The sequence below is a fragment of the Cotesia typhae genome, unplaced genomic scaffold, assembly GCF_013202065.1.
Source record: "Cotesia typhae breed Kobodo isofemale line unplaced genomic scaffold, CoteBio_Ctyphae contig_48, whole genome shotgun sequence".
In the NCBI taxonomy this organism is placed as follows: Eukaryota; Metazoa; Arthropoda; class Insecta; order Hymenoptera; family Braconidae; genus Cotesia; species Cotesia typhae.
Genome location: NW_027423756.1, coordinates 12,008,807 through 12,034,618, shown reverse-complemented (window position 1 = coordinate 12,034,618; position 25,812 = coordinate 12,008,807). Strand labels below are relative to the sequence as shown.

At 29.3% G+C, this 25,812-nt stretch overlaps 6 protein-coding genes across 9 annotated transcripts in view; 5 read left to right on the top strand and 1 right to left on the bottom strand.

Annotated features, from left to right (window-relative positions):
* Positions 1 to 25,812, bottom strand: part of LOC141530067 (protein-L-isoaspartate(D-aspartate) O-methyltransferase) — a 64,160-nt gene that overhangs the window by 2,976 nt on the left and 35,372 nt on the right. Inside the window, exon 1 of one of the 3 annotated variants that reach the window (XM_074246927.1) lies at positions 4,651 to 4,783. The exons of 1 other annotated variant lie outside the window; for it this stretch is intronic. The gene's annotated coding sequence lies outside the window, so the exon portion shown is untranslated. Of the gene's footprint in view, positions 1 to 4,406; positions 4,427 to 4,650; positions 4,784 to 25,812 lie in introns of those variants that run through there. One more of the 3 variants, XM_074246929.1, reaches the window with a different exon arrangement.
* Positions 344 to 3,657, top strand: LOC141530063 (facilitated trehalose transporter Tret1). The gene is made up of 4 exons (XM_074246924.1): positions 344 to 555; positions 1,194 to 1,761; positions 1,922 to 2,123; positions 2,763 to 3,657. Exons 1-4 carry the CDS (start codon positions 468 to 470, stop codon positions 3,393 to 3,395), a joined length of 1,491 nt encoding a protein of 496 aa, XP_074103025.1. The 5' UTR covers positions 344 to 467; the 3' UTR covers positions 3,396 to 3,657.
* Positions 4,986 to 8,049, top strand: LOC141530061 (protein claret segregational). The gene is made up of 2 exons (XM_074246921.1): positions 4,986 to 5,187; positions 5,802 to 8,049. Exon 2 carries the CDS (start codon positions 5,802 to 5,804, stop codon positions 7,821 to 7,823), a length of 2,022 nt encoding a protein of 673 aa, XP_074103022.1. The 5' UTR covers positions 4,986 to 5,187; the 3' UTR covers positions 7,824 to 8,049.
* On the top strand, positions 10,202 to 14,747 carry L(2)dtl (WD40 domain-containing protein denticleless). 2 transcript variants are annotated; one of them, XM_074246497.1, is made up of 5 exons: positions 10,202 to 10,505; positions 10,750 to 11,000; positions 11,662 to 12,715; positions 13,115 to 13,546; positions 14,604 to 14,747. In XM_074246497.1, exons 1-5 carry the CDS (start codon positions 10,460 to 10,462, stop codon positions 14,621 to 14,623), a joined length of 1,803 nt encoding a protein of 600 aa, XP_074102598.1. In that variant the 5' UTR covers positions 10,202 to 10,459; the 3' UTR covers positions 14,624 to 14,747. The 2 variants fall into 2 exon arrangements, with proteins under 2 accessions (XP_074102598.1, XP_074102597.1); XM_074246496.1 differs by lacking the exon at positions 14,604 to 14,747 and having other exon boundaries at positions 13,115 to 14,474.
* LOC141529923 (uncharacterized) lies at positions 16,241 to 17,485 on the top strand. The gene is made up of 4 exons (XM_074246678.1): positions 16,241 to 16,454; positions 16,714 to 16,761; positions 16,853 to 16,987; positions 17,173 to 17,485. The coding sequence occupies exons 1-4, from the start codon at positions 16,406 to 16,408 to the stop codon at positions 17,403 to 17,405; spliced, it is 465 nt and encodes a 154-aa protein (XP_074102779.1). The 5' UTR covers positions 16,241 to 16,405; the 3' UTR covers positions 17,406 to 17,485.
* LOC141530062 (uncharacterized) overlaps positions 22,656 to 25,812 on the top strand; it is a 31,169-nt gene continuing 28,012 nt past the window's right edge. The window contains exon 1 of the mRNA XM_074246922.1: positions 22,656 to 22,979. Within this exon, the coding sequence (XP_074103023.1) occupies positions 22,917 to 22,979 (63 nt within the window). The 5' untranslated portion in view covers positions 22,656 to 22,916. The remainder of the gene's footprint in view (positions 22,980 to 25,812) is intronic.

Here is a 25,812-nt window from a genome sequence, read left to right as displayed (position 1 = left end):
TCCCGCAATGATAATCTGTAACTTCAGTGACGTTGAAGAAATATTATTAATTTTAATTTATTATTAAATTTAAATCAAAGACAAATAAGATATCTTGTAAGACTTTTAGTTTTTTTGTTCAACTATCAATTAAAAAATAAAAAAAAAATTTTTTTTATATAATTAAATTCTTATTTAAAATTGGATGGAAAAATTTTCTAAAGATTAAATAAAAATTTGGGAATCAGTTGAAATTGTTGTAATTATTCTTAATATTGCAAGTCTAACTCGGTAAATAATGATAAGAACTACACAACCACCTCCGGAGACAGCCAATCGCTATAAATTGAAATACAAAAGATGACTAGCTACAAGTTGCATCAACAGTCGAGCCTCTAACAAACTCAAGACCGACATGTACTCGGTGCTTTTTGTAATTAATCTTTGATAAATTTGCAATAAGTGATTAAATTATTATAATTTTATCAATGAAGTTAAAAAAATCAATGGAAGTTACTAAAGTTTTGCCTCCAGCAGAGCCAGGAAAATTTCGGCAATTTCTGGCTGCTGTTAGTGGTATGTTATCCAAAACAAATTTAATTTATTTATTAAAAATTTCATTTAAATTAAAATTTTTTTTTTTTATTTTTCTGTAATATGTTTATAGTTTTTGCTATCAACATGATACTAGAATAAACAGACGTCAGACAATTCTGTTTAAAAATAAGTACTTATATAATTAAAAAAATTAACATAATAATTTTTCAAAAATTTCCATGAAAATTAAAAATAAATTTTTTTTTTTTTTAATTTTTATAACTTAAAATTAGCAAACTTACAGTCACTATGTGACTGCCGTAACTTGTAAACTATAAATAAAAAACATTTTGATTTATTAAACAATGACTTGTTAAATTGCATTGTACTTTCTTAAATATTTAAGTTTTAAAAGATATAAGCTCATCCCGATATTACACTCATCAAGAGCTTTCATTTGAGTACCCACATGCATTTTCATATATTTTTCATATATATATATATATGAAATATTGATGTGGGTACTCAAATGAAAGGTCTCGATGAGTGTAACGTCAGAGTGAGCTTATATTATACCTTTTATACTTTTTATTAAAAATATTTTTTTTTCCGTATTTAAAATTATAAACTATTTTCTATTTTTAAATAATCAATTTGTTTTTTCTTTTTTCTCCAAGTTAACACTTCAATTCTGGTGTATGGAATGATGCTGGGCTGGGCATCTCCAACAATACCAGTGCTAAAAAGCCCAGAGACACCGGTTGGCGAAACGCCTTTAAACGACGACCAGGCATCATGGCTAAACAGTATAATGCTTGCAGCGGGTATTTTAGTAATCCCACTTTGTGGATGGATATCAGAAAAATACGGGCGCAAAATGACTGGATATGTGTTGAGCATTCCTTGCGTAACTTCCTGGCTACTCACTCTGTTCGCGACTAATTACTGGTATCTTTTAATGGCAAGAGTTTTCGGAGGTTTCGGAGGCGCGATTTGTTTCTTCTTGGTACCGTTGTACGTCGCCGAGATCTCCGGAGACAGCATCAGAGGACAGCTCGGCAGCTTGATGGTATTTTCAGTTAACATTGGAATCCTTCTGGGATTCATACTGGGAGCTGTTTTGTCCTATCAACTATTCGCAATAGTTGCTTTGATAGTACCCCTGGTTTTTCTTGGCTCTTTCGTATTCGTTCCAGATACTCCGGTGTATCTCGTCCGCAAGGAACGGATCGACGACGCTATCAAGTAGGTTTTATTTAAATAAATAATTCTATTTGTACTAGATAGACGGTAGTCTGTCAATTATTCAATTCAATACTTGATAATTATTGAATCATCTTTATGTAGTTTCAAGTTTAAGTTGATTCGGCGCCAAGTGAATAATTATCGTATGATTGCTGGTCAGGTCCTTGATGTGGCTGAAAAACGACGACAAATCTGCTGCCGACCGTGAATTACTCAGGCTCCAGTCACTAGTAAAAGAGAATTCTGACGTCAGTAAAGCCGTCGGGCTCAGAGACTTGATTAGAGACAAAGCGACTATCAAGGGTCTTGTCATAGCCATTGCACTGCTGAGTGGACAACAGACCTGTGGGATTTCAGCTATGGTACGCTATTTTATAAGAATTCAATTGTACTGAAATTGAAAGACATTTGATTGGTTTTAGAATTTTTTTTGTCTAATTGATTGATTTAAAAATCAAATTTTTTGAAGCTGTAAAAAATTTTAAATGCTATTTTTTAAAGCTAGTTCATCTTTCAAGAAAAATAAAAAAATTGCCAAGTCTCTATTGAAACCAAGAGACATTTAATAGTTTTTTTTTTTTTTTTTAAATTAATTATAGCAAGAAAAATTAAATTTTAGAAGCTGTAAAAAATTGTAAATGCAATTTTTAAAAAATTATTTTCTAAAGCTATTTTATTTTTAAAGAAAAATCAAAAAATTATCAAGTCTCTGCTAATCTCAGTGTCATTAATTTATAATACTACAATTGAGGGACATTTGATAGTTTTTTTTTTTTTTTTTTTAAATTAATTATAATAAGAAAAATTAATTAATTAAAAAAATTAAATTTTTAGAAGTTCTAAAAATTTTTAAATGCAATTTTTTTCAAAATAATTATTTAAAGCTATTTAATTTTTTAAAAATTGTCAAATCTCTACTTCTTCCAGTATCATTAATTCAATAATTACCAAATTGCTACTATAAATAATTAACAATGCAATTAAAATATTAAAAATTCCAGCTGACTTATACAGCAATGATTTTTGAAATGGCTGGAAGTTCACTTTCGCCAAATTCCGCAACAATCGTAGTTGGCGCAATCCAATTATTCGGCTCCTGGTTATCAACCATGCTGATGGAACGCGCGGGGAGAAGACCTCTACTTCTCATCTCCTGTGTAGGAATGCTCGTTTGTCACTGGATCCTCGCTTCATTCCTGTACTTGCAGCACAAATCCTACGACGTGTCTTCATTCGGGTGGATACCGCTGCTCGCTCTTTCGGTTTACTGCGTCGTTTATTGCATAGGAATGGGTCCAGCTCCTTTTATTGTTGCCTCGGAAGTCTTCAGTCCGGATATTGCTGCTCTTGCTAGCACTGTCAATATGATTGTGCTGTTTTTCAGCGCGTTTGTGGTCGTTAAAGTATTCCCACTGCTAATCGCCGTTTTAGGAATGTATGGCTGCTTTTTCTTCCTCGGGGGCTGTTGCGGGCTCACATTTTTGTTCACGTTTTTCTTCGTCCCGGAAACCAAGGGCAGAAGTGTTGAGTCTATTATTGACGAGCTTAATGGCACGCCGGGTCAGTTTAATGATAAGGGATACTTTAAAGCGGCTCTTGAGAATGAAAAAAATGTACAGTCTTCTAATGTGTGAATGATTCCTGAGATATTTTATTTTTTAAATAATAATCTAATTTATAAATATATATATATATTTATAGATTAGATGTAATAAATTATCTAGTATTTATTTTGTAAAAAAATTTTTTCTAGTTTTAATTTAACACTACTAATTTTTATATTAATTAGGTGTAAATATTTTTAACAGACTGAATTATTGTTACCTTACCAATGTAATTTATATAAAATTTAATAATCTTATTATTTTAATAAAGTAACTGTTTTTTTATTTAAAAATTATTTAAAATTATAGTCACTGCAATAAAATAAATTTTTTTTTATCGTCATCAATGCCCAATTGTTTAGTGAATAATACAAAAATAAATACCCAACTAAAATTATGATACTGAAATTAGATTAAAATTAATTTAGCAGATATTTTATAATTTTAAGAATTTTTTTACAATAAATTAATTATGTCAAAAAAAAAAATTGATATTTAGAAGACTAAAAAAAAATTAAAAATATAATTTTTCGGAGCAAATTTATTTATTAAAAAATGGTCAAGCGACTGCTAACTTTAATGTCATAAAATTTGCTGATATATAAAAATTATTAAAATTTTTATAACAAATTAATTATTATAAAAAAAATATTTAAAAAAATTCGCACTTATAATCTATTAAAATTTCAACCTGTCAAAGTTTTTTGCTAAATTTTTTTTACTATAATTTAATTGTTATAAAAATTTTTTAAATTGTTAAATTTAGTATCGTCTAAAGCTTAGCATAAATAATTTAATTTTTTCATCACATCTGATAATAATAATTTGTTTATTTAAAGTTAAATTTTTTTCCCAGTGAAAAAATTAAAAAAAAATAATGAAAATAAAGTTGGCCGACATCTAAAAATTTTCACCCTTTTTTTTTTTTAATGAAAAATTAAAAAAAAAAAATTCAATTGTAAAAAATTTGATAAACTATAAAAACAATTTAAAAAAAAAATTTTTTAGTTTAAATTTAAAAAATTAAAAATGTCAGCTTACTTAATTGTTATAATGAAATAAATTAACGAGGTTGATTTCTGAATTTAAACGTGAAATGTCACAACCGTGAAAATGTTTTTGTGTCATTGACCTCATTAACTATAAACAAAGATTTTCTTGAATAACATTTTCCCTGGATGTTAAAAATAAACAATAAAAAAATAATTAAAAATCACATGTAAATAAACTCCAACTCAGAAACAACGATAAAGTTAATTTAACGAATATTTATTCATCAACTTACATGAATGGTGTGTAAAATTTCCTTGATTTATTGTGATGATATAAAAAATGAAAATAAAAATCTTGCTCTGTCTAATTTATGCGCAGCGCCACTGAAAGTACGGCGGCGGACTGTTGGAATTATTTAATCGAATTGCCATGGTGTCAGCACTGTCGGAGTACTGTCAGCTGACACCCAAATTCCAGCAGACCACGTGGTACGAACGGAGCAATTTCATTGGTTAGCAAGTATTTTTAACCAATCACGTCAAGCCTTTACGAAAATTGCTGTTAATCCCATGTGATAATTTTTAAAACTCCAAGCGTTGTTTTCCGTTCAAGTTCAAACTTGTAGCATTAACGGCCACCGGCACAATTGTTGTATTTACAAGTGCACACTGTTGATCACGCTCAAATTAAAATAAGTATTTTCTTATTTATAAGTGCCATATTTTTTTATCAGTGGTTTGTTACAAGTTTGCAGTGGTCTGTTTATTATTCGTGAATTAATCATATATATTTTATTAAATATATACATAAATTATTTATCAGCATCCAGGTTGGTTACTTTATCATTAATCACAATATTAATTATTTTTTTACTACTGATTATTTTTTTTTTTTTTTTTTTAATTTATAGATTTAATTCATTTGTTTATTCTTTCTCAGTTCTAATTAAATCGGTGTTTATTTACTCTAACCTTACTTTAGTGACATTTAAGTCCATAATTGAATTTATTGGTTACTTACATTAAAATTCCTGGATAAAATATTTTTAACAAAAATTTTTTCAAGATGAATGAATCAGTAAATTATTTAAAAAATATATTAAAATTAATTTAGCATATATTTAATAATTTTATAACAAATAAATTATAGTAAAAAAAATTGGCAATTTTTTAAAATTATTAAATATCTTTTAATTAAAACATGAAAATAAATTTAGCAGATATTTAATAATTTTTTTAAAATTAATTATGGCAAAAAAAAAATTGACATAGAAATTAAAAAAAATTAAAAATACAATTTTTTTGAACAAATATGTTTGTTAAAAAAAAAAAAAAATAAAAATATTCACGAGTGACTGCTAACATTAATGTCATAAAAAACTTTCTTAAATAAAATTCCTGACAGTTAAATAAATAATTATATTAATTATAAAAATACTTTCAGATGGAGTCACGTTTACCGAAGCCTAAATTTGGTATAAAAAAGCCAGTAAATGGTACGAGTGTTGCCGGAAGTTCAAACAGTTCCTTACAAGTACCAAAAACCACAACATCAACGACTCTATTAAAAGATATAGGTAAATCAAAGACAATTATCACAGATGATCCACCGAAAGTAACGAGAAAGGAGAACAAGCCTCCAGTATCGCAGCCACCATTGGCTCGAGCGAAAACAATGGCCTCGATGGTGCGTAAGAACACGACCCAAGAGCCAGCGGTCACCCGAGCAGCAGTGAAGAGACCTGGTGGAGCAACGAACCCGATACCTGCCAAGCGCCCCGCAATCAGGCCTCTCCCGAAGACTGGAGCCAGCTCAGCCGCATCTAGCAACTCAGTGGCCGGAAAAACGTCAAAAACAGCCGCAAAAGCTGCGCCCGCCAAGTCTGTCAGCAAGTGGGACTGGAAGGGAAGGTTCGAGCTGGTGAACACCGAGTTAACGACCTTAAAAAGTAAAACTAAGGAGCTGACTGATCAGCGCGACGAGCTGCAGGGTATTGTCGATGAGTTTCAAGAAAAGGAGGACATCAGTACTCAGAAGATCGTGGATCTTGAAGCAGCCAACTCGCAGCTGAGCGAGGAGCTGACGGTGGTGAAGAAGGACATGAAGGAGATAACTGATAGAAATGAACAGATAGAAACCGAGCTGAAGGAAACCAAAGAGTCCTTGGACAAAGCGAATGCCTCGTTGAAGGAGTTCCGGGAGCTCTGCAAGAAGCACCGCAAGACAATTGAAGAGAACGCCGATCAGATAAAAGATCTGGAGACTATTCTGAGCTCTAAAAGTAAAACTGTCGACGAACTCACCGAGCGGGTCAAAGATTTGCAGAACTTATGCCACGAGATGGACAAAGACCGGCGAGTTCTCCACAATACTATCCAAGAAATGAAGGGTAACATCCGCGTCTTCTGCAGAGTGCGTCCGAGGATCGCCAAGGAGTCTGCGAAGACTCTCTGTGCGATAAATTACATTGATGAGAGCACCCTGGAAATCGGACGGGCGGACGGCTCTGACTCGCTGAGCTGCAGCGGAAAAATTCGCGGCGGTAAGCAGGAGTTCTCCTTCGACAAAGTATTTCCTCCCACAGCTTCTCAGGCGTCTGTCTTCGAGGAGCTGTCCATGCTGGTCCAGTCGGCGCTCGAGGGCTACAACGTCTGTGTGTTCGCTTACGGGCAGACTGGCTCCGGGAAAACTTACACTATGGAAGGCTCCAACGACCGCGAGCTAGAGGGCATGATCCCCAGGACCGTCAGGCATATCTTTGACCAGATGAAGGAGTTCGAGCTCCTCGGCTGGGAGTACAAGATCGAGGCGAGCTTCCTGGAGATTTACAACGAGCATATTGTTGATCTTCTGGACTTTAACCAGAAGACTCACGACATTCGCATGGTCGACTCCAAAGGCCAGGACTTGTACGTCACTAATTTGCAGGTCGAGGAGATCCACAGCCCTGAGGAGCTTCACCAGTGTCTGAGAATTGCTCAACAAAATCGCGCGGTCGCTGCAACTAAGTCCAATGAGCGCTCCTCCAGGTCCCACTCCGTCGCGAGGATCAGGCTGATCGGTACTCACACGGAAAAAGAGGAAATGTGCATCGGGAACCTCAATTTAGTCGACCTGGCTGGCTCTGAAAGGCTTAAGGGCGAAGAAGCTGCCAGAACTGCTGAGACTAAGAATATTAATAAGTCCTTGGCTAATTTGGGGAATGTTATTCTTGCTTTGTTGAAGAAACAAGATCATATTCCTTACAGGAATTCTAAGCTGACGCACTTACTCATGCCCTCGCTTGGTGGAAACTCCAAGACTCTTATGTTGCTTAATATTTCACCGCTGGATGATTGCTATAATGAAACTCTCAATTCTCTGAGATTCGCGAGTAATGTTAACAACTGCAAGCTTGGCAATGTCAAGCGGACCAAAACCATGCTCCAAAATCCTAATTCGAGTAATAATACTTCTCAAGTTTAGTTATTATTATTATTATTGAGATTTAATTTTAATTATACATTTTTTAAACTTTATTTTTTAAATCTCATTCTAGATTGAAGTTTTTCAATGAGACTTAGGGCGTGACCGAGATAAATATAACAGCAATTTAGTTAAGAGCTTTGATTATAACTATTTTTTTTTATCTACTGTGCATATTTTTTTTTTTTTTTTTTTTTTTTTTTAATTAATGACAATTTATATGGTTTATTCCTAAATTAAATTATGGCTTAGAATTAGTTAGTGCCTCTAGGCATTGAACAAATAAAATTTTCGTTTTTATGTCGGTCTAAAAAAATACTTTATAAATTAAATGAGTACTGCATTTTTGTATCAGTCTATTTTTATAAAGCAGTACAATATTATTTAAATTAGTAAGTAAAAAAATTTTATACATAAATATGTAATCAAAATAGTTAAGAACAAATTAATGTATAATTAGTATATAATAAAATTTATAAATTTAATATTGGATCAAATGGATTTGTGTCATTTAATTTTAGTAAGAATTTTTTAAATGCCGGCGAAGAACTAATGAACTTATTATTTAAACGATCATTTTTTAATTTATTTTTTAATGGTTTTCTACTGTTATTTTTTAATCTCAAAATAGATTTTGTAACAGCTGATTTTTTGGATTTTATTCTACTAAGTCTGTCTAATTTAGTGTCTGTTGATTTATCGAATTTAACAGGTGGTTTTTTTCCGTAATTTATAAATTTACTGATTTCTAAATCATAAGTCTCAACAAAAGAGTTTTTATCACAGTAACATATTTTTTTTTCATTTAATTTATTTAAATGGTAAATACTTGTATCAACTTCTTTTACTTGGTTTATTACTTCAACTTGGTCTAAATAATTGTCCGTATTTTTTGTGTATGTAATTTCGCTGGAATTATCGAGAATTTTTAATTGCCAGTATAGATCTGGATCTATTATTAATTGTTTAAATTCTAAATTTTTTACATTAAATTTCCCATCAGTGTGTAAATTTTTTTCAATTTGTTGACATGGATTGTCAAATAATTTAATGAATAATTCATTTTTATTGGAATCATTTGAATTAAATTTTGAATCATCGCAGTATTGTCTGTAATTATAAATATTAATTGAATTTAATAATTTTTTAGATTTTTGTAATGAAAAAAATTTTACACAAATTTATATAAATTTTTAAATATCTGTAAATTGCATTATAATTTAATTAAATTTAAAAAACTTACGTCCAATTTTCGCGAGTATTTTTCCTTTTTTTTTTCAATTTTTTTTCCATGCAAATAAATATTCCAATAAAAAGGGCAAATAAATAAGTATCTGTTGAATTTGAAGCAATACTAGCTGCATGACAGATACTTGAGTAAAACGCCGAAAACAATTTTGAAAATTTATTTTCATTGGACAAATTAAAATTAATTTTTTCAGGAATATTTTGCGGTACTCTTGTAATTTTACCTTCCTTTGACGAAGCCGGTGATCGCAAAAGAATTTTATCTGTTATACAAAGAAGAATCCAAAGTCCTAAACTAAATGTCAAGAGTATTCTCCACTGGATGTAATTACTCCACTCCAATTGCAATAATTTATCGTGAAATTTTTTTCTTGCAATATTTAATTTTTTTTAATTTTTTACTCCTGATATTTTTTTATATTTTTTTACCGGCAGTTTTTGATAGCTGATATCTTCATTATTGAGACACGAAGAGTAATTTGACTGAGAGGACAATGACGAGGACGAGGAATGGAGTTGCGACACTTTCATCAATGTTTTTATCACGTTATTCGGAGGTAAAATTCTCTCCTTGGGTTTTCCATTGTCCATTTCATTTGTAAATCATCTTTATAATTTTTAACTATCAAAATTTATCAGCTATGAAGTTATCAAAATATTTTACTGTTTATATCTTCAAGTTTATTTTTTAAAACATCAAAATTAAGTTAGTAAATATTTAAAAATTTTTTTTATTACAAAAATTACATAAAAATTAATTTCCAAAATATTTAATAATTTTGGTGATAAATAAATTATTGCAAAAAAAAATTTTTAAAAATTAAAAATGCAATTTTTTAAAAAATTACATTTTTAATTTATTAAAATTCCTACAAGTCCATTTTTTAAATAATTTATTTTTGCTTTAATTTATTTGTTAAATAAAATTAAAAATTTAATGTCATAAATTTTTTTTTATTTTTTTGTAACAATTCTTTTAATAAAAAAAAATTTTTTAAATCTCGGCCAACTTGATTTTCATATTTTTATGAGTGAAAAAATTATTTTACCGACAGACGTTACATGTCTCGAGTTTCCACTCATGAAAATAAACCTTAAGACAACTGAAAACGTTTTTCATCTAGCAGAAACATAAAATGTGATAAAGTACATAATTAATAAACTTTATTGACGATTAAATAATTTTTTTATTAATACTCACATAAATATTCATTTGCTTAATGAAATATTTAAAGAAATAAAAAATAAATTTGTTTAGTGCAGTTGCATGTTTGCGGGAAAAGTGACAGATTCCCGCGTTCACGCGAATCTCATTGTTGTTAAAAAGTTATAAATATATAAAACACATTTTAATAATCGTTAATTAAAAATTTTATGTAAAAATAATAATGAAGAATATTGTTAATAAATTGGAGCAGCGATACACTGGTTTTGGTAAGTAATAACATTGTAGTTTTAATTTAGTAACCCTTGAACCTTATTATCCGAACTTTTTGAGGTTACAATCTGGACTAAAGTCTGCAATTTATTTATTTAGTATTCAATATTTATTTCAATAATTTAATACTAAATAATATCGTTTTATTATTTTTTTGCAAGTAAATTATTGATGTGAAATATTTATTGACAAGTTGTCATTCATAAAAAAATATTTTAATAATTATTTATATTCTTTCAGGTACAAATTTAGACCATGACATTGCTATCAGACGTTTAATATGTTATTACTGTGATGTTTATCGTGGTGTTTCGGTAAATCCTGACAGTCACCAAGACTTAACGCGAGACCCGTTCATATTCGCTTGCAAATTTTCTACAAGTGCTGGATGGGAAGACACACTGGCTTTGGCCTCTGAAGATGGCAGAATTGCATTACAGGACACTACTGTTAAATCAGAGGAACCTCATTTGTCAATGGAAGGCACTACTGTGAGTATTTATTAAATTTTTTTTTAAATAAAAATTTTTTTCATCAGTTAAATTAGAACCAAAAAAATATTCTTTTATTTATTTATTCAGATTTAAATGCCAAGGCAAAATCCAGATAAAAATATATTTTTACTTGTAAATATTTTAGAAAATAATTAATTTTTATTTCTTTTCAAAAATTTTAATAAATTTAAATTATATTTTTAATAAATTTATTTAGTTAAAAAAAAAAAAAAAAAGTAGAATCTTTCATGAGTTTGAGAAAAAAATTTTTGTACATATCATCAGTTTATCCTATAAATTTTTTAGAATTTTTCCAGACTTCGGTTTCTAATTAAAAAATTCTGATTAAAAATTCTACGCATCGTTTTTTAAATTATTTACTTGTAAAATAAAAAAAAAATTTTTTTGTCATAAATTTTTTTAATTAAAAAAAAATTCTAGAGATTTTCTGATTTTATTTTCATAAATTTCAAAGTTTTTTTTATAAAAATATATTTTTACTTGTAAATATTTTATAAAAAAAATCACTTTTTATTTCTTTAAAAAAATTTTAATAAATAAATAAATTGTAATAAAAATTTATTTAGTAAAAAAAAAAAAAAAATTGGCATCTGTCTGATAACTTCCAGTTACATAATAAAAATAAATATTTTTTCAGGCCCACTACAACGCAATATTTGACATAAACTGGATGCCAGGTGAAATGAAGCTCATAACCGCCTCAGGAGACCATTCAATAAAATTATGGGACTTGGACGAGGAGAAAATCACATTAATAAATACTTTTAATTGTCATGACCGCTGCGTTAAAACAGCCGTGTTCCGGCCGGAAGACAAGTCAGTGTTCGTATCTGGAGCGCGAGACGGTAACATATTTCTGTGGGACATCCGTGCGAAGCACCCGCACGACCACCCGAAACCCGACAGCGGAATTTACAACGCACACGGAACTACCAAAGTCCTAACAAGCCACAACAGCAGTAGACCGCGTTGTCGTAGACGGTCGCTGATAAGCGGAGAAAGAGCGCAAAGTATCACAGGACTAGTCTTCCAAGATGACGACACTCTGATATCGTGCGGAGCCGGTGACGGTGTCATCAAGGTCTGGGACATGAGGAAGCACTACACGATACACAAAAAGGAGCCACTTCCTAAACACACTTTTAAATACAAAGGCAATAGTACGCAGTATGGTTTCACATCACTGGCAATTTGCCCGTCAAGACTGATTCTCTACGTAAATTGTAGAGATAATGTTATTTACTCATACAATTTATCGTCCTATAACCAAAACCCGATGGCCGAGTACTACGGGCACCGAAATGAGTCCTATTATGTTAAAAGCTGCCTCAGTCCAGATGGCAAGTATCTCTTGAGCGGTTCGACGGATGAGTTCGCGTATATTTGGAAGACAAGCAAGCCTGGTGGGCCTATATTCAAATTATGTGGCCATACGGAGGAAGTCACTTCAGTTGCTTGGAAGCCCTATGGTGAGCCAGTGATCGCTACAGCTTGTGACGACGGATATCACCGGATTTGGAGAGTCGGTCTGGAAAACAAAGGCGAGAATGACGAGATTGAAGTCCAAGGACGAGCTGAACCGATTACTTTTACTATGCACCCTCAGCAATCTAAGCTTGAATCTACGCCGACGTTTTCAGGGTTCAAAAAATCACATCTTTTTTGTTCACCTGATTCTGATGTTGCTTACAGTACGTATAATTTTTTTTTTCGACTTTTATTAATTTAAATTATTAAGAGAATCAGCAAAAATTTTTTATATGATTAAATGGACAGTGCAATTTAACAAAATTTTATTTTATTTATTTATAGTTCACAAGTGACGGCAGTCACAAAGTGACTGCCAGATTGGTAGTTTTATTATTATTTAAAAATATAAAAATTTTTTTTTTTTTAATAATTTTATCGTTTAAAATATTGGCAAATATATTTTTTCAATTTTTATTAATTGTATTATTATTTAAAAATAGTAATAATTTTTTTTAATTAATTTTATTATTGTTCTAAAATATTAATTATTTTTTTTTCAATTTTGATAATTTTTTTTATCGCCTAAAAATATGAATAAATTTATTTTTTTAATTTTTTAGGAAGTGATACCGATCACAGTACCATAGAATCACCGGACGTAGGGACACCCGGAAGTTCTGCCAAACGAAAATACTCACAAATCTCCACGGAAAACAGCAAGTTCAAGACAATCCTATCACCGATACGAGAGAATGAGCAGCCGTCCAAGCGAGCACACTTCGAGAATAGAGGCGCAAGGAGACTATTTAGCCCGACGAATTCTCAAGACGTGGCTGGTCCGAAAAACAAATGCTTTGAACCCCAACCGGGCACGTCGACTTCGCCAGATAGGCCGATTTTATTCTCGCCGACGATGAACTTGCCGAACTTCGCGATCGACGGGACCGCGCCACATCTCATACACAGATCGCCGATAAAAAGCAAAGAGAATATTGACTGGCTGACGAAAATACGCTACGAAAGGTTCTTGTCGCAGATTGAAAACAATCCTGGTAATGCTAACAGTAGTGTAAATAGTAATAATAGTAATAATAACAATAATAATAATAATAATAATAATAATAATAATAATAATAATAATAATAATAATAATAATAATAATGCTGTTAATAGTAATAGTAATCAAGAAACAACGCCGGGGAGAAAAAAAGCTCGATCGAGATCGAGGTCTACAGAAACGAGGATCAAAAGTCCTGCGGTTTCATTGCTTAAATTTTTTAAAAGAGAATCTTCCACCGAAAAAGATACTGAACGATAATCAAAAGTAATTTTAATAAATTATAATGATAAATATTGTTAATTATTGACTTTAAGGGATAAATGTGACGTTTTTGTTATCGTTTTTGATAATTAATATTCAAGCTCTCGTCTATATTTAAAATATCGCGTCCCAGATGCCATAATAAGAGCGTATAATAAAAATTTTTTTTGGACTTGGAAAAAAAAAAAGGATTTTTATTATACGCCCTCACGGTATCAGTAACGCGATATTTAAATAAAAATCTTGGAAATTTGGACAGTAAATGAAGATATTAAATCATAAGAATTGCAACGTTTCGCTGATTTATTTCAGCTTCATCAGACAAACTAAAAATCAAAAAAATAATTTTTAACTAACACGAATATTTGACATATAAACCAAAAATCAATGAAAATAACAATAGTTACTTAATTTATTGTCCAAATTCTCAAGATTAAGTTTTTAATAATGTTCTTCGTCTTCGGTGTTCAATTATTCGATTAGTATTTTTTTACTTGAGCCGATTGTTTAAATTATAATTAAAATTCGTCGTTATTTTTTAGAATAGGATAAAGAAAGTATTGATACGTTGCCATGTGTAATTGGAAGTAAAAACTGTCCAGTTAATAAATAATTAGCTTAAGTTTTTATAAAATACAATTAAAAAAATCCGTAATCAATATTGTAAGACTTTTAATTTTAAAATTTGCATTTAAAGATCAATATTATTTATAAGATTTATGACAGTACAAGTTATTTGATATGATTTATTAAGTTTTTTTTTCTTTTTTTTTTTTTTTTTTTTTTAGCAACGGATGAAAAGATCTAATATTTTATATTAAAAAAATTGTAATGATTTTAAACGATTGTTATAATGTATTACATCACATCTGAACAATAAGTAATACACAAAGTATTAAATATAAGGTTTAATCATATAATCGCAAGTTGAATTGATATAAATTATTTTTTATAAAACTTTTTATACTTTCCATAATAAAATATTTTAAAAAAAATTAATTTAATTTTATTTCTTTTATTATTAATAAACATAATTATTTAAATGATTTATCTAAACATTTTAGATTAAAAGAACGATCGTTAATATTTTTGATTTTGGGATTTTATTTTCATGTTTTACATAAAGGCGTCTTCTTTTAATGTTAAGTTCTTTATTACACATATATATGTTAATAGTAAGTGTGTTAAATCGAGTTACGATCGTAAAATGGACTCATTCGTGTTAGTAATTTCGGCGAGACGCTATTCCGATTGGCACCTTCCCAGCTATTAATGTCAAATAAGTTTTTCACTTTCTTTTATTTTGGAGATCGCTGAATTCTTTATATATGTTTTAATACGAATACCACAACAGGTCTAATAAAAAAAAAAAAAAAAAAATAATAAGTGGACCTTGACTTGTTTATTTTTTTCATTTTCCCTCGTTTTGTCACAGAGGTAAAGGAACTGCGATAAAATAACCTTTTTTAGTATTAAAAACTAAATAACGCGGTGACAAAAATTTTAATAAAAAAAAATTTTTATATTGCTTAAATTAAGAGCGACTATTAATGTTCATTACAGGGCAATAATTTTTGATGCAAGCATTTAAATTTTCCGTGATAAATTAACGGCAATTATTTTAGCCATAAGATGACAATCTTGGAGGCCTACTACTGTTTTACACGCGTTTATTATATTTAAGTTTTGTCTGTTGGAAGTTCAGAAGCCGTGTAAAGTTTTATTGATTAATTAATTATTTATAAATGCTAATTTATTATTGTAGTTCGATATTGCTGGAGACGCACCGATTCGATAGCTGCGAATGTACTAAAAACGGGTCATTTGGCCACACCAGATGTGGGTCTAGTGCGGCCAAATGACATTTTTCCAGGGAAATATAAAAAAATAAATTTATAATTTTGTATAAAAATTTATTTTGAGATAAAGGTCCAAAATTAATTTTATGAAATTTTTTTTTTCACTTTTTAAGCCACAAAAAAAATTGAAACAATAAATAAAAAAATAATTAATTGAAGAATTATTTCAAAATTTACTAAATAAAAATTTATATAAATTTTTCAGCCAAAATTTTTCGGTGTAATTTAATAAAATAAAACAGACTAGAAACAAACTAAATTTCACTAAAAAAAAAAAAAAACCGATTTTATCATGTGACTATCTGGAGATTAAATTTTTCTTATTTTCTTAATAGTATAAATTATGACGAAAATTCCCTAAAATAGCGATAAAAGGCCGGCTACAACTGTTTTCTAGAAAAATCTACCTTAATAGCTAGTCTGATTAAAAAAAAAAAAAAAAAAATAAGAACCATTATTTATTTGCGTCACAGCGATAAAAGTAAGAAAAAAATAATAATAAAGTACACACATATTTATGTGCGTACATAGATGGAAAATGTAGAAGTAGTTAAGCCGTAAATCAAGTTTTACTTGGCTATCAAGTTGTTAAAACACCTCCTGACACTGCATGGAGCTTATTTCACGGTCGAGCTGCTCGTGAATGACAAACTCAACATAACAAGACGAGTGGTACATACGAGAGTATATAGGGCATTCTAACGGCAAGAGCTTCTCGATTCACGCCCACAATGTCGTTACACTCGCATGCTGTAATATTTATTATTATCGCACTACCTGGTAAATTACTCCTATTTAACTGTCAACATTTTCATTATTTTATTAAATCACTCTCTTATCCTCTTCTCCATTTTCGCGAATCTCAGTTTCGTTAAATCACCAAGCCATTATAATTACAACGAAGGTTCGGCAATTTAAGTTAATTCACACAACCATTTTCCTTCTCGCATTTCTGTTTTATTAAATCGCTATACCATCAATTTTTTTTTTTTTTTTAATATATATAATAATCATCACTTGTTAAAATAATTTTTTTTAGCATACGGATCGGGTTTCAGTGCATTTAGCGGACGCCGAGCTGCTGAATGTAAGTTTTGAGTATCTTATTATTTGTCTTGTAATAAATTTTATTACCGGTTGATTATATTTAAAATTGAAAATTATCGTAAATATTTTAGATGAAAATTCAATTTGTGAGCCAAATAAAAAACATTTAGACTTGGATGGCTGCGCTGAGTGCATTTGTAAGAGCCACGGGTATGGCAGTTTGTGCGAACAAGTTACATGTTCTAAAACTTTCAAAAGACCGATTCGTAAGTTTATTTTTATTATTAAAATTTATTTATTTATTTACAAAAAAATAAATAAATATTTTTTTTTTTGAAGCTTTGATTTTATTGCTATTAAAAAAAATATATAAAAAAATAAAAGATAATGTATTAAATTAAAAAAAAAATTTTAATAAAATTATTTAATTTTAAATAATTATTATGAAAAGATGATCGAGAATGTACGCCACTAGAAGATTTTTCAACCTACTGTCATTACTGTAAATGTTCAGCGGGTGGAATACCAGTGGACTGTCGCGAAAAAAGACGAGGGTGTATGGACGAATTAATGGAACGTCTGCACATAAAAAGACTTGAAAGAAGAGCGCGACGCAACATGCGAATCAAAGAAGATAAAATGAATCGTCCTTTAGATCGTTCTCTTTTCCTCAGTCTCTTTTAATCAGTTGACAATTATATCCATTATAATTAAATAAATAATATTGTACAACTGTGTAATTTAAGTTAATTAAAAATAAAAGTTCCGTTAAATTGAGTTTACAAAATGATTGATTGATTTATTGGAAAATATTGATTTTTCGATTATGTAAGAACAATGAAAACGATATCGAAGATTGAAAATAAAATCCCATGTAATTACCGATTAATTTTCTCTTTTAAATCAATAGACTGTAGTTTCAACTGATTTACTCGGGTATCAAGGATTTGAGTCATGACTTACGCAATCGCCGTGCCAATCTATGTAATAAACTACCTGAAAAATCATTATTAACTATCCAAGTTAGTATTAAGTGCCTTTCAATGGTTGCAAGTTTTAAATTCACCGGAATATTTTTCTAAGTCTTTTATTTTATTTAGAGAATAAAAAAAATTTTGTTTCCAGGATAGTCATAAAATAAAATCAGTTTTTTTAGTGAAATTTAGTGTCATTACAAAGGTCTTGACTTGGATTTGTGTCTTTTCAAGGTTTCATTTCATTCTTATAATAATTTCTTGAGAAAAAAAAATTTTTTTCATTGAAGAAATGAATAAAAATTGAAAAATTGCTCATAATGGTTATTTTTGCAAAAAAAAAAAAAAAAAGAATTTGAAGCTTCGGAGCACTATGAAAAAAAAATCGCAGCGCTTTGAATTTTTCAGGGATTTTAGGGGTCACTTGGAAGTTAAAAAATTACCAACGATATCCTTTATTCATCCATTTTATCCAAAGCTATACCAAGTTATCCAAACATCCTTAATAATGCGAATTTTTGTTGTTTTTTCAATTAAAGTTTTCAATTAAAAAAAAATTTTTTTGACAAAAGCTATTCACGGTATTTTATAAAGAATATCGTGCAGTTTTCAAAACCGCCGTTCGATTTACTATACGATTATTATTTCCAGAATTATTGATTGTCAAAGTGAAAAAGTACTTTTTTGCTTTGACTGACGATAACTTCGCGGCAAATCATCGTACAAGCTTTCTAATTACGTCAAATTGAAGGGCAATACATTTTCTACAAACTCTTTTCAGCGAAACGATGGAAAAAAATTTTTTTGAAACCCGTAGAATTTTTTTAAGACGAGAAAAAATTTGGAAAATTTTTTTTTAGTAGTTTTCTTGGGATTTCTCCAGACCCGAACACGATAAAAAATTTTCATGGTCATATCTGAAAACTAGACACGTGGCTGAGATCATACTTTATTTATTTAGTGTGTACGGTAGGGCTCATTGTTACATTACAGTACTTATTTATTTTTATGTTTATATTTATATTGTTGCTCGGAGTAAAAAACGAATTGAGTTCTCGAACAATGCTAAAGCTGAACAATGTGCTAAAATATTTTTAGATGACCATTGACCCTTTGTTCTTATTATATGAGCATAGTACGCTGTACTGCAACGGTGTTGGAAGAATTCCCGGCGGCGAAATGCATTACACGACAAGAGGGCGGATAAGCATGCGAAAAATCTCCGATAAAGGTAAACTTCAAAGGTAATGCAGTCGGCGCCTGCTCTAGGTCCCCCCTCGCCTGGACCTGAACCTCGGCTATTGTCCGGGATTCTGATCAACTTTTTAACTGGGACGAAGACATAAAAATTTGTCGGTACTCGGTACTCGGTGTACAGTGCAAGTTTAATTGAATAAGTCGTGCGATCCGTCCGAGGATATAACTATGCTTTGCCTGTAATTATCTTGCGGGTGGAGCTTCGATGGTTGTTCTGGGTATTCTCTGAATTATGGACCTTGCTTCATTGTTTTTGTTGAATTCTTATTAGATTGCGAAATTGCTTTTTATTTTTATAAATAACTTCATTTTTTATAGGCGTATTTTATATTGATTTTATGCAAAAAAAATTTTTATGGGCCATCAATTTCAAACTACTAGGACTTATAATAAATTTGGAATAAAATTATTATGATTTTTTTTTATAAAAATTGGATTTAAAAAATTTTTTTCCAACGTTAAAATTATATCAAAATTTAATATAGTTAATTTTAATTTTTTAATAGTCAAAATTTTACAGACATATTAATTTTTCAATTAAATTCTGATACAAAATCATCTAGAAGATAGTTGTGTTATAAATTATAAATTTTATAATTTATTATTTTTTTTTTAAATAAAAAAAGAAAATACTTTATAAAAAATTAAAAAATTATAAATTTTATAATTGATTATTTTTTTAAGCCACAAAAAAAAAAATACTTAATAAAAAATTAAAAATTAAAAAATTGAATAATTATAAAATCATATATTTTTACTTAAAAATTTAATAAAATATTTTATTTCATTAATTTTATGCAAAAAACTTCCTCATTCTTTAAAATTTGCATTGAAATTAAAAAAAAAATTTATTTTTAGACTTGACAGAAAAATCTTGCCACAAATTTATTTCAAAATCAAAATTTCACCACAAATAAAAATTTTTACGCAAGAATTAAAAAAAAATAGCAACAATTATTGACAGGATAAAAAATCATGTAACAATTATTAATTACTCGAATTGTTAATTTTTTTTTTAATGTATTGGTAGCTGGTAAAAAATTGAAAGAGCCTCGTATAGTCCAGTAAAATAAAGTAGTTAAGCCTTAATTATAGATCAAGAAGCTAGTCAGCGATTTGTAGTCTGAGCCACGACACGAAGAAAGTAAATAAGTCTTGGGATTATATTCGGAAGACTAATATAACACTTTCACGCCCAAGGACGCAGATACATCCCCGGTACGGCTGCTAGAATGTAAGTTGTAAGTGGTTACTCAACAGTCAACAATTTAAAGATTTCACAAATTGGCTTACATTATTTCCAGATCCAGATCCAGCTTCGTCAGCTGGAACGGGCCCGGAACCCATGACTGAATAACAACAAATTACATTTCGGATGCTTGTGTATTTATCGGTATACTGTGTGTATAATTATGTACGCCGTACTTCGTAGTATAGTCATGTGACAGGTTCTTCGGGTTTTTAATCACGTCCATGACATTGCATTTCATTTCATTTGTACATATGTGACTAGGATATTTTATTTATATTTATGAATACATTTATTATTTAAGTTTTTCTTTTGCTTCAATTATCTAATAAGTTATTAGTTATTAGTCAACGTTTTTATGACGCGTATTTAAATAAATCATTTCAATTATTTATTTATTTTAGTATATATTTTTTATATAACTTTTAAATGTTACCGTCGCGAGTAATGATTAATTTAAATTGACGGAAGGATTTTTTTGCAGTGTCAATTTATTTTAAAAATTAATTGCTTGATAATAGAATTAATTACATAGTCCAGTTTAAAAATAACGGAGAAAATAATTTGTAATTTGTAATTCTTGCAAAAAAAAAAATTATCAATTTTTATAAATTAAAATTTTTAAACTACAAAGTTACAATTAAGGTTCTCGATTTAAAATAAAAAAATAAATATTGGATATATTAAGGATTTACGGGTTAAGTTTAATGTCTTTAGGATATATAAAAAGGAAGGAAAAAAAAAAAAAAAAAAAAACAGCCATTATCCTGAAAAGAAGGCAATAAAATAAAAAATTTTTTTGGGCTCCATACCGCGGAGTTAAATTTAATTTAAGGGAAACTCAAGTTACCGAGGAAACTAATTTAATAAGTTTATTTATACTAAGTATGACTTTTATCATAATCATCTCGTTCAAGGTTTAAGAAGACTTGGAAATAACAGTAATCATCCCTTTGAAGATTAGCTCATTTTTATTAGCAAAGGAGCCGACTTTCTTGCTTTATAGTGATCAAAGGGAAGATTTTTATGTTAATGAAATATTTATTGTCAACTTTTTGATGGTTCTCGTAAATGTAACGAATAAATTATTTTTTTTAAACCGTTAGAAGTTTTAAATTTAAATTTCAAGACAAAAAATTCTTGAGTTAAGTAAAATTTATTTGATTAAATAAAAATTTTTTAGCTCAGGAATTTTTCTAATGTTTCATAATGACATTCATAACAATATCAAAATTTTTAATATGAATAATATATGTCAAGGACTAAAATTTTATGAAATTCGTCACCTAAGCCGCGATAATTCTTTTGATTCATATAAAATAATTGAATTACGAATGATTCAGATTAAAATTTCGTATTTCTGATGTGTCATTTTAAAATCAAGGTCACAAATTGCGTCAAAAAATTTGAGGAAATTCATATCATCAAGTTCACACAAGATGCGTGTCGATACTGCCATTATAATACGTCGTATCCTACAAAATTTGATAAATTGACTTTTTTTGAAAAATGGAAGCATAAAAATATGATACAAGTCGTATTAAAATTTTAAAAGTCAAATAGTTTAATTACTATTTTTAAATAAATATTTTCTTAGTCGAATCCTGTTTAATTAATGTTAAAAAAACACAATTATTGATACTTGCAATGTAATTTTGTAAAATAAAAAATCAACTCTAATAAATTAATAAATATAATTTAAAAATAATAGGTTTTTTGAAAACATTTTATTTTTTAATTAAATAAAAATTGCAAGTGTCAAAAAATTGAGCTAGTGTCAATAAATTGGTCTTTTACTCTAACTATTCATTAAAATGAACTCTTAGTAAAAATTAATTCAACAAAAATAAATTAATTGAATTATCCTCAACAATTATTAAACTTGATTCTCCTTTTGAGAGGAAAAAAAATTAATTATTAATTATTTAATTAAAAAGGCGCCTGGAGGATCTGCGTGAGGATTATCAGGTCCTTATCTGAAGGAGAAAGCCTGCAAATGATCCTCTGATGACGGGCTTATCCAGGATGGTACTTAAAATCTCTGGAGTGCAAGATCGCGTGTCACACATGATCCTCAGAGGTTGCAAGCATTAGCGCGATTATTCATTTACTTATATTACTTATTCTCATTGCTTGAGCTGTTTTTCACTCTACTGCACTCAACTAGTTATAGCTGAAGTGTATCTTGTATGTTTATATGTATCTCGGTTGTTTATTTAGAGAGAGGGTAGATGAAACTGAGAGCAGCGAGCAACAAGCGCTGAGAGATCAGCTGTGAGCGGCGTGGCGGCGCCGTCGACCGCGGTGACTGTGACCTGCTGTCAGTTGCCCGAGCCCTGTGCCACGGTTAGGACCGTCACATTATCAGTCTAACGACTGAGAGACGAAAGGCATCACGAGGAGTCGATAGGCAATTTTTTATTTGTTTTTAAAGTTATTGTTAGAAGAATAATAATTATTGTCAAACACAATCAACCTGATTTTCGTCTAGTCGTGAGCTAGAGGTTTTTTTTTTTTTTTTATAAAAAATTGTAAAAAATAAATAAATAATTAATTGAATGGTTTGTGGTGTTTTTTAAAATTCAGTGACTTGTACCAAGTGAAAATAATAAAATATAAATAACAGGGCAGGTCATTGCTCATATCACAGCGTGCCTAAGGATGTCCTGGTAGCGCTGGAGAATCGCATCACTCCCCGGCGAGTCGCGAGAAGAGATGGCGTGGAGATTATCGTACGAGCAAAGCACTGCAACGAGCACGATACTTCTCGTCCTGCTGGTAAGTCCCTGTTGTCCTTTATCCTTTATCTTTTTTGTTACATACACATTTCGTAAGGTTATCTCGCTGTGCTCACCTATGTGTGACTGTGACGTATTTACTCACTCAACTCAACTACACTCTACCACTTTTATTATTTTATTACGCAATTTTCATCAATTGTTTCATCAATTTCTTTAGATTCTGCTCTCTGAGTCTTATTTTTATTTTTTATCAGCTATTATTGGAATAATTATAATTGTTGATAATTTTTATCAATTTAAGGGAGTCAATAATTAAAAATTTCAGGGGTTGCTAATTTTTTTTAATCTATTATTTTATCATCAGGGTTGATCGAATTATTTAAATAAAATTTTTTGCACTAATTTTCATAAAAATAAAAGTCAATTTTGCGGCCCTATTTTTAAATAATTGATTTTTTTTTTATTTTTCCAAAATTTCAAATTCTAAATTTATACAGCCAAAATATTTATTTAAAAAAATTTTTTAAAAAATTTTTAAATTGAAAAAAAAAAAAAAAAAATGTAACAATACCAAAAAATTTTGCAATTAAAAATAAGACAGCGGAATTAGTCATTTGATTGCAGATAATTGCGTAAATTTATCGGTAAGACTGAAATAAAATTTACACTACTGAATCCAAGAAAAAAAAAATTTCTAAAGTATTTTATAATTTTATCAATAATAAAAAATGTTTTTAACAATGATTCACTATCTCTATTATTTATTATTAACTCTAATTGTCATAAATTTTTTCCAAAAAAAAAAAATTAGTAATTTGACTGAATAAAAATCAACGATCCTATATAAATAAATGAGCATGTTAATTTTTTTATTACACCGATTATTAGTAAATACTTGATAGTCAGAATAGTTAGCATTCCATCGGTATTGTTTTGTAAGAGCAGTCCGAGTCATAAGGCTCGAGCCGGTGGATATATAATACATAAATATAAATAGGGTAATATGTCCCGTTTCGCTCATTGCTATCTCTTTATGCCACAGACCAATTACATTACGCTTTCTCGTAAAATTACCTCGCACACGTGTCGGATCAATACAGAATATAACTCTAGCCGAACTCTACGGTAATTTTAAATTTAAACTCTGGTACACATTGTAATGCAATATGTAATCTAACAATACAGCAATATACTTGCCTACATATATTTACACACATAAATAATAACAATAATATTATTCACATATCAGCCTTAACTTTATGAATTGAAAACATAATCCCGTCACTCGGTAATTTCTTATGACCATTCCACTCGCGGTTTGTATAATTCGATCGCGATCATATCACAGATCAGTAATCAGTTCAACACAAGAGACCCACATGGCATAAACAAAGAATCAAACGCACCTACGCGAACGCGTATGTCACTGGAGTCAAGGATATGGCTGTTATCTGGACAATATGAGTGCCCGCACTTGTAATTTTTTTTTTTGTTTATTTAAGTAATATTTTATTCAAATTTTTGACGAATCACGCGGATGACTGTCTCGTTTTTTAATTATTTTTATCTACGATCTAATTTAACCGTTAATGATATTTACACGTAGTATGATTTTAGCTGCTAGTTAATTATAATTAGTAGCATATTATGTGGTAAACATATTTATATATAAAAAAGTGTTTCAAAAAAAAAATAAAACGGAATGTAACCTTGCTAAATGACCTTAGATACTATCAGAGAAAGTGATTGATTGACTCGAAACTGTTGACGTGCTATAGTGTAGATAATAGTAATATAGTAGTATAATATACAACGCTCTGCTGGTAAAAATAAAAATTGGTCTGTCAACATAAAAGTGTTACGATTTTGAGGTCACTCGGATTAAATATTGGAAAGGTTAGGAACTTTTGACCAAAATATTACATATTTTTTATGAGTTAAATAATACTAATCAATAAAAATTTGTGTAATTTTGTAGTCAGATTTTTGAAAAAAAAAAATTTTTTTTTTAACCAAAATTGGTTAATTGAGATTGACAAAAGTGAAAGTAAATTTGTACAGGGTAAGACTCTTGACTTGCAATCGAACCTCAGCTCAGAGAATTTGAATTATTTTTTTTTAATTGAAAAAAAAATTAAAATTTTGAACTTATGCAAAATTTATTAAAATTATTAATAAAATATAAATGCAATAAATAAATAAGTCGATTGACAATGAAGATCAACTTTTACTTTGATTGCAACAATTCTGCGATTATTTAACTCGGAAATTCCGTGCATCTATTAAACATTTATGATTTATATTTATCCTTCCATTTTTCTTCAGGCTTTGGATTATAATTTTAATATATAAATTGTAGTTATATAAATTAATTGTTAAGCGACTGTGAATACATAATTTGATTGATTGAGATCAGGATTCTAAGGCGACTGTGTGCGTTCAGTAAGCCAGTGGAAATAATTAAATGTCGTGACAATGAAGTTGTTACAAATACGATCAATTATTGATAAGAAAATTAAAAGTATATGAATAAATAAGTGTGTGTCGCGGACCTTGTATGATATTACAAACACTCGGGTTAATTATAGGCGCGATTTTCATTAAGTTACTACCTACTGTTGATTTTTATCTCGGTTATTAAATAATTAAGACTCAAAAGAAGGAAACTATATTTGTCTAATATTAACTTATAATTCATAAATTAAATAAAATTAATTTAATTTATTCCTGCAAAGTGAAAATTAGCATTAAATTTTAATTATTATTCGGTTGTTATGTGAGCAAGGTGTAGTGTGAGATGAAGGTAACATTAAGATAAATAGATAAAACCGTGATAGGACGTGTTTAGATGGCAAGATGTTCGAACCAGA